At 31.8% G+C, this 9,578-nt stretch overlaps 1 protein-coding gene across 2 annotated transcripts; it reads left to right on the top strand.

The window, feature by feature from the left end:
* LOC117916508 (serine--glyoxylate aminotransferase) lies at positions 1-4,029 on the top strand. 2 transcript variants are annotated; one of them, XM_034832581.1, is made up of 6 exons: positions 1-98; positions 1,757-1,985; positions 2,215-2,499; positions 2,618-2,984; positions 3,071-3,281; positions 3,677-4,029. In XM_034832581.1, exons 2-6 carry the CDS (start codon positions 1,781-1,783, stop codon positions 3,812-3,814), a joined length of 1,206 nt encoding a protein of 401 aa, XP_034688472.1. In that variant the 5' UTR covers positions 1-98; positions 1,757-1,780; the 3' UTR covers positions 3,815-4,029. The 2 variants fall into 2 exon arrangements, with proteins under 2 accessions (XP_034688472.1, XP_034688473.1); XM_034832582.1 differs by having other exon boundaries at positions 2-98; positions 1,760-1,985.
* Positions 4,030-9,578: the final 5,549 nt, after the last annotated feature.

The following is a 9,578-nucleotide window of genomic DNA, read 5'->3' on the forward strand; positions in this document are numbered from 1 at the left end:
TTATAAAATCAATTCCTCTTTGGCCTTTTCATATCTGAACCCTCTTTTTCTATGTGCCTCTGCCCAACTCCCTCAACCCCCACTCTTTTCACCTTCAGGTATAATCTATTGCTCTCCTCTTCTCAACTCTTTATCATTCATTTCTGTGTCTTATTTCACTATCTTTTTATTCATTCTGATTGCTTTCAGCTTGAAAAGGTTGTGTTTTATGTTCTCTTGTTCTATTTTTCTTTGGGGTTTTGGTTTAATTTAGACTGGTATGTATGTTAAGTATACTTAGCAAAACTTTTGGTGATTTGTGGAGAGTTTAGTCATCTCTCTGTTTCTTGAAATTTAGAATTCCAAGTTTTTCAGGCTTGTTTGGCTTCTTCCAAGGTGAAAATACTACTTTTTGTCATGTTGGGAAAAGGCTATGGAGCCATCAAAACCTGGTTGGGAAATAGGAAAGTGTGTGCTCTTGTAAGATGGGAGATTCTTTTTAGGGTGTATTGAAATGATTGTCTTTTATTCATACAACATAAGAAACAGAGGCTCTAATCAGTGGTTTGTTTGATGTAATTTATTGTCTTGGTACCAAACAACAAGACCCATGATTTTTGCCCCCTTTTTTTTGGCTGAGCTATGATATATTTTTCTTGAAACTATACTTCATATGATTTTTAACTCATGAGAAATGAGTACTTTGATTTTTAGTCATTGGAGAATCATATTCCTCCTTGCTCAGTTGTTATTGCAGCTTCCACTGAGTTTAATTTCATGGAATGTTCAGGATTTCCTACTTCTTCAATCCATTTAGTTCTCGCTAAAAAAGTCCCTCACTTTTCTGAAAAGATATTTCTTGAGAAACAAACAGTTAATTTTCTTAGTGTAATCGTCCCTTTTTTCTTTGATAGAATGATTTTCCAAGCTTCTTTTGTTTTATTAATGTCATGTAAAGGTTGATAGGTGTAGTTCATGACCATTCTGATGCATGGTATAACTCTAGATAATTACATTTCACCAGGAACTAAAGCAAAAACTGGAAGTTGCAGAATGATTTTTGAGTCATTTCCTGCGGTTTATCAGAATTAGATTATTTATTTATTTATTTATTTTTTTTGTGTACATATTTCATTCATTTACCCGACGAAATTTAAGAAAAATTTGATCTAAGAACTTGGGTCTTGTTCCAACAATTATCCACAATTATATGGTTGGTAAGTTCTTGGCTGGTCATATCAACTAAACTGCATGAAGTCTCAATCTGGAAAAAATAGGAGTCATATTCTCCATTTAGGTCCTTGACAATGGTGTTTTTGTCTAAACTGTCTCTACCCATTTCAGTTTTTGTATTCTTCTTATCCTTTTTGCACTCTTCCAAACTAGTACTTGTTGTTACATATGTCAGAAGACTCAGAACCAATATAAATATGCACATAATCTGAATTTGCAGACCAGGATTTGGATTTACAATGAAATTCTCTTTTGAAGAAGTATTAGCTTCTTTCTTGTCTTATCTAGGTAACATCTGATTTTACTTCACTTCATAATTTCTTTATGTTTGCTAGGCCCCTGATTGTAATTGATCGAGGGGAGACGAAAATTCTGGTTTTTTTTTTTCTTTCTAGCTCTGTTCTTTTATTAATACAAACCTATAAATGAATGAAAAGACAGAGTTTCTTAACAGACTTTTGCAGATTTTCAGTTGGTTTTTCTCTTCTTTCCCCCCTTAATTGGTTCATTGTAGCTAAGGTGTTCTCTCAAAATTTTACCTCAGCAGTGAGATTTCAAGGAGGGCAAGATGGACCGCTATTTTGCACCAGGAACAAATCATCTCTTTGTTCCGGGGCCTGTCAATATCCCAGACCATGTCATTCGGGCCATGAACCGGAACAATGAGGATTATCGTGCTCCACCAATTCCAGCATTGACCAGAGACCTTCTTGAGGATGTTAAGAAGATCTTCAAGACAACTACTGGAACCCCATTTCTCATTCCCACCACAGGTACTGCATTCACTAACAGTCTGCTTTCTTCAGAAATCTTAATCATCAGGATGGTTTGAAGTTTCCATTTCTCTGTGGCATCCTTTGATATTTGCACGCATAGATCAAACGATCGTTTGGCTATGGCAGCACAATATAACTCTCCTTCTGGTTCTCCTTTTCTGTCATTGGAAGATTGATAATTTACTCTTCATTTGTGTTACATATTGTTGTTGCTGTCTTGGCTCAGGTACTGGTGCATGGGAAAGTGCACTTACAAACACATTGTCTCCTGGAGATCGAACTGTATCATTCCTGATTGGGCAATTCAGTTTGCTGTGGATCGACCAGCAGAAACGTCTTAGGTTCAATGTGGATGTCATAGAAAGTGAATGGGGCCAAGGTGCTAACCTTGAGATTCTAGCAGAAAAAATTGCAGCAGACAGAGCACACACTATTAAGGCTGTTTGTATTGTTCACAATGAGACAGCTACTGGAGTTACCAACAATTTGGCTGCAGTAAGGAGAATCCTTGGTAAGAATTCATTTTCTAGGCCACATCTTCATCTGCAAGGAAACTTCACATTAGGATTCTGTCATTTTCCACTATTGGGTTCTCATTTTTAACGTTCTTTTTTGTATTGAAATATCAGATGAGTACAGTCATCCAGCACTCTTTCTTGTTGATGGGGTGTCATCCATATGTGCCCTTGATTTCCGTATGGATGAATGGGGAGTGGATGTGGCGTTAACCGGCTCTCAGAAAGCTCTTTCTCTTCCCACTGGAATGGGGATTGTATGTGCAGGCCCCAAGGCTCTAGAGGCAAGCAAATCTGCACAATCAGTGAGATTTTTCTTTGACTGGAATGACTACTTGAAGTTCTATAAATTGGGAACATTTTGGCCATACACCCCTTCCATCCAACTGCTGTATGGGATGAGAGCAGCTCTGGATATCATCTTTGAGGAAGGACTTGACAATGTGATTGAAAGGCATAGCCGTTTGGGCAAAGCAACAAGGTGAATATTCTTTCTCCTTCTAACACAATGTGAATGTTCGTTGTACCTGAATTATAAATTCTATGGGCCTTCTCTTGATACTGCAGGCTTGCTGTGGAGGCATGGGGCCTGAAGAATTGCACCCAAAGGGAGGAATGGTTCAGTGACACCGTCACTGCTGTGGTTGTGCCTCCATACATCGATAGTACGGAGATCGTCAAGAGGGCATGGAAGAGATACAACTTAAGCTTAGGTCTAGGCCTGAACAAAGTTGCTGGAAAGGTTTTCAGAATAGGCCATCTCGGCCACCTTAATGATGTATGGTTCATTTCCCATCTTCCTATATGATATTAGATAGTTTGAATCTTAAAAGTATTACTAGAGATTAGTTGGAAAACCATAAGATTGCAGGCCAAACAAACTCCCATACAGGGTCAGGGATGTATGGAGATTGTCTGTTCTAGACTTGAAGGACCCTTACAATTTTGTAAGACGTCTATAAGGTTAAAAGGAGTTCATACATACAGAACTTTTAACCCCATCCGATGTGAGTAAACCCCAAATGCTTAAACTTTCTTTCTTGGTTGTGAAGGATTAGAAAACTTAACTGACAAGATACAAATGCTTTACAGCCTTCAATAAAATAGGTAATTTTCATTTCATTCAAAGTTTTATAGGCTTGTGATTAATGGATTGAATGATTTTTTCTTCAGGTGCAACTGCTGGGGTGTCTTGCTGGGGTGGAGATGGTACTTAAGGATGTGGGATACCCGGTGAAGATGGGAAGTGGGGTTGGAGCTGCTTCTGCATATCTGCAAAACACCATCCCCTTGATTCCTTCAAGGATTTGATGCGTGCCTCCCAACTGTCTGTCCATGTAACTATTTTTCTTTCTATAATGTGCTTCAGGGTACTATGTAAAAAGTTGATAATTTCCTTTCTGTGCTAGCACTCTTTTGAAGCACAAAAAATCCCAAGAGATACATTTCTTGCTGCGTTGTCCTGTATTTATAAGCCTGTTGAATCCATCTATTGCTTATGAAAAATGCCCTAAATTTTCTACCCATATCACTCATTTTCTCTCACAAAAATGAAGCTTTTAGAATGAATATCAGTCTAGCTTGTACCTGCACATGGAGAGACAGACAAAAGACAGACATTCATAATATTATTTTGTCATTGTTCTCTATTTCTATGTTTTAAAAAACAAAATGAAATAGTTTTCATCTGTTTTTAAAAATCAAAGGAAAATATAGATTTAAAAAAAAAAGATCATAAAAAACCAAATAAAATTAAACATATTAGCGTTCTTTCTCTCTCTCCATATTCAATAATATCAATTTTCTTCTTTCTCCATGATCCAATATCCATGCTAAAAATCTCAGTATATCTTATATGATCTTTAAAATTTCCTTTAGCTTATCTAAATTTTTTCATTAAATAAATAAATTTTAAATTAAATTATATTTGATACATAGAATTTATTAATTTTTTAAAATAATTTAAAACTCAAAAATTGTTCAATTAGTACTAGAAAGTCATGAAACTCATAGTATTAGAAAGTCATAAATTAAAATTCATTTCGAACAACTTGTTCAGTTTCTTTTTAGCATTTCATCATATTTTTGCAAATTTTTTTTTACTAAACAAATAATCTCCAAATTAAGTAAGACTTAATGCTTTGAGTTCATAAGGAGTTTAGAAATTTTCATAAATAACTTGAAACTTAAATATTGATTTAATTAATATAAAAAAATTATGGATAAAAATTAGTTTAAAATGAATATATTGTTTGTCCTTTATATAGAACCATAATTCTTTTTTTTTTTTTTTTTTCTTACCACACAAATAAACTACAACTTAAACAAGATTGAATGCATTGAATTTTTAATGAGCCTAATAATTTTTAGAAATAACTTAAAACTTAAATAATGATCCAATTAATAAAAAAAATTATGGATAAAAATGATTTTACAATGGCTTTTTTTATTTCTTTTTGCATATAATTATATTTTTATAAATTGTCTTATTAGAAAAATGAATTCCAAAGTAAGCAACACTTTATGTTGATAATGAGTTCAATAATTCTCAAAAATAATTTGGAACTTAAAATAAATCTAATCACTACAAAAAATAATAGACCAAAACCGATACATTATAAATTTTGACTTTACTGTTTCTCCTATGAAATACCATATTTTTTTTAATTTTCTCACTATATAAATAGGTTCTAAATTAAGTGATACATAATTAATAATAAAAATTATTTAATAAATATTCTATTCTTTAAAAATAATTTAGAATTTAAAAAACTAATCCAACTAATTATAGATTAAATCAATTATACTTTTTTATGAAGACGTTAATATTCATATTTTTCTAACATACACCAAAATATTATTTTTCTAAAAAAATAACAATAATTTTTTTTAATTTTATTATAATATTACTATTTATATTTTATTCAAAGCTATTTATTTTTAATTATGAAATTATTTTCATTTTTTATAAAACTTAAATTAAATTAAATTCATATTATATAAATGAAATTTACGGTGCTATGTATATAACATAATTAAGCATTGAAAGTATCATAATAGTTCAGCAAAAACATAGAGCTCTCATAACCACAAAACAAAAACGATAGTTATTATTATTATTATTATTATTTAACACTAATTTTATCATCTTCATTTCCAAAACATTTTCGGGTCGCTATCAAAATTTGGGCATGTTTTAAGATTATGTTACATGTTGAATTAAACAAAGAAAACAAAAGTTTGGACAAAAACTTTGTAAATTGAAATTTTTGAGTCATTGACTTGAAAGAATTAATGAAATATTTGACACTTATCAGTGTGAAAACGTGAAAGATATATTTTATGCCCAAAAATACCTAACAATCATATACCAAATTATTTTTAATTTTTTACTCCAAGGAAATATTTTGAAGTCATTGACACTAAAAATTTGGTCAAATAAATAACATTTGTCATAGTAAAAAAATTGGTTAAAAGAAACTTTTATTTACATTACAAAACAATAACGAACAATTTTCCTAAAATAGTTAAAATAGTTGTCAAAAATTATTTTTCTAAATCATTTTCCAACCATCTAAACAAAAGGGTTTTGCCCTTCTTTATTTTAAGCACTTCTATGTTAAGACATTCGACTCCCCAAAGGTCTCCATATCCAAAATCTATATAAACTCCCTTCACATGACTAGCCATGCATTGGAAGCTAAAGAAAAAGGAATTTAACATAGAGATCATGGGACTCTCCATCACGAAGAAATGGCTCATATGTCTGACTCTTGTCAGCATGATTTTGGTCATGCACGTACATGGTGAGGTTGACATTGATAAGTTCCTAGACCCATGCCATGGACCGAGTCCACCAGAAGGTTGTCGCGAGAATCCCAAGGCTCCACCTCAAGAAGCCCATCGATGGAAAAGGGGTTGCTCACCCATCACCAGATGCCGCGGTAAAGGTCCCCCAGGTCTAGGAACTCCTGGAAAGTCTGCATGATGATGAATAGAGGAAATGTTTCAGGTTGCAGAGATGACGATCACACGTGACTAAATAAAGTGGTTTTCCATACCATGGATAGAATCTTCAATCTTGTTTGATATTTAAAATATTTACTACTTTATTATTATTTATTTTATAAATTATAAAACATGTACTTTTATTTCCTCATGTACAATTATTGGACGGTGATATGTTGTATTTGCTTTGAAAGAAAAGTAATAATTATCAGATATATTTTTAGTTACCACTTTTGTGTTAATGTATTCAATTATATTTGTTTAGAATAAATAAATGTTTTCTTTTTACCTAGTTAATTGGACACTATTTGATAGTTGTTTTCGAAAATAGTTATGAAAAACTATTTTTGAGAACATGTTTTCTGATTTTGTTTTTAACCCGTTTTTAATATTTTAAAATATGTTTCAAAAATAGTTCTTATATCCTGTGTTTTATTTTTAATCATTTTATAATTATTTTATGAGATAACTTTTAGAAAACAAGGGAAAACAATATAAATAATTAAAGATGTAATCTGAAAATATCCTGTTTTCAGATCTTAAAGAAAAAAAAAAATAGTTTCTGATTATCAAACATATTTTCTTATTATTTTATTATGAAGAATAGAAAACTGTTCTTGAAAACAATTACTAAATAGACCCCTAGTCTTTCACTCTTATACCGATGTATTTAATATTTGTTTAAAGTAAGATAATTATGTTCGGTTTATCCGATCAAAATATAATTTGTGTTGTATTTAATATATATTCTTCAAACAAAAATTTATATCTAAATTTACTTAAAAAATAAGAAAAAATGATTAAAAGTCAAATATATGTTAATTATATTATAACGTATCTTAATTATATTTGATTCCTATTGATAATAAATTTACTAATTTATAAATTGCATAAAATCTAGGTAATATAATTTATTTTTAAGTTAAGAATTAATGAAAAGTTTAAAAGTGAATTTGATTGACAAATCAACTTTTAAGTGTTGTCTAAATTTAAACTTTAGATTCATATGTTGGCAATATTTCAAATTTGAATTGAAGTGTCAAATATAATGGTCTCATTATTTAAACTTTCTAAAACATAGACAAACTATCCTTGATTTCAAAGGGAAGGAGTGCAAGTAGAGAAGTTGAAGCTCTGGCATGAACATTTAAAATGAAACCATTATAACATTTTCTTTAAGGAAAAAAAAAATTGAAGAGTGGACAAAAATTCATGGAGTTTTTTAAACAAGAGTAGCTCATGTATCCTTTTGATGCAAGTTTGAGTAACAAATGAGCTTGAATAGTGAACGAATCTTCAACAAGTTTGAACATCCTTTACTAGTTCGATATTTCTTTACAAGCCCATGAAAAAAAAATTAATTAAAGCAAAAAATAAGTAGTTTTCTTTCATTCTTTTAAAGATGAAAACCACATTTTATGTAACAAAGTCGAGATCAAGTCTAGTTGACCCTTAGACCACATTTTTTATTCAAGAATTTGTGTCATCGTGAACTAAGATCAACTACAAGATCAAATTAAAGCACATGGTCATATTATTGACATTTATTTTTCTTATATATTAATATAAATTTGTTTTATCTTTTTTCTCATCTTTCTTAGATCATACAACATGAAATGTATGCATACAATTGTATTTAACTTTCAAATAAAACTTGAATGTGAAAGGGCAAAAAATGCCCTCATCCTCTTCATCCCATCCCCTATCCACAAAAACCCTAACCTCATAAGGATGCAACTCATGCAAGTCGGGTTGGTTTGAGTCAAGTAATCAATTAATCTAATCACAACCGATTAACATAAGCACATATACATAAGCAAAAATAAGAGAGAAAAAAAAATTAACATGGTTCAACGATTATTGTGAATCATACATCCACGAATGCACTAACACTTAAAAATCCACTAATGAAATGAAAATACAAAAGTTACAATGGTGAAAACTCTCCTCCTTTCAATTGTGGCCATGCTATTTTCTTTCCACTCTCTAATTAAACCTTGAATCATAAAGGGTTAAATACAATAGGGGCAAACTCGTCGTTCAATCCTCGACATCTCCCATGTAGCATGATAAGAATGATTCAAACTTTATAATCCAACAATCTCCCACTTAAAAACTAAAGTACAACTAAATATCTTCCATTAATGATTAATGAATATGGTGCGCACTTAAACAACCCATCCTCACCCATGACCCATTAAAGCTATGCACAACTCCCGTTTCTCTATTATCACTATTTTGGTCAACATGTTAGTTTGATTCTTGCTACCTTGTATCTTCACAAATGTTGACACTCCATCTTCAAGTAAAGACTTGATGAAGTGATAACAAAGTACAATATATTTAGTCATTAAATGAAATATTGAATTAGCCATATGTCTTTCACTTTAATACATTCATCATATGTTTGACTCATAAATTTGCTAATGAATATTGCTGCAACCAAATCATCTTTTTGCTTACTTTTATCATAACCATGTACTCTGCTTTAGTTGTAGGCCTAAAGTGTGAAATCCAACTAATGGTTATAAGTATCCCTAGACATACTTTGTAGTGCTCCTCTTGCAATCTATCTCACTCGCAAATTCATTCAAATGTTGCTTAAAATTTTTGTTCTCAAGCATCCTCAAATTAAAGAGCTTCATAATTAGGTATATATACCTTATTTATTGAAGTGTACACCCTTATTTTGGCCTAGTTTTTTGTTATTCATTTCAGAAGCATTTATTGGAAGAGTTCTGTTTCAATCAGAAGACTCTTATCACGTCGGAAGTGACATGAGCAGACACACCTGGCTCCCTTATCGTCCACGCGCGTCAATGCATGCGGTGATGATCAGCGAGGATCCCAGCTTCGTGGCTCTCTCACCATCAAGATTTGCAATTGTTCTGGATGGTTCTTCCCCTCTAGGTACTGTGACATCAATGGATGACGAGGGGACTGTCGAGTTTCACGTTCGGGTTGGTTGAGTACATGCTGAAGATGTGTTGGCGTTTCCACATTCGGATATAATGTGAAGTCTGGAAGTCTCCTACAGGACGTGGAAGAGGACAACTTTGCCATTGCT

This window comes from Vitis riparia, chromosome 6 (genome assembly GCF_004353265.1).
Source record: "Vitis riparia cultivar Riparia Gloire de Montpellier isolate 1030 chromosome 6, EGFV_Vit.rip_1.0, whole genome shotgun sequence".
Taxonomy (NCBI): domain Eukaryota; kingdom Viridiplantae; phylum Streptophyta; class Magnoliopsida; order Vitales; family Vitaceae; genus Vitis; species Vitis riparia.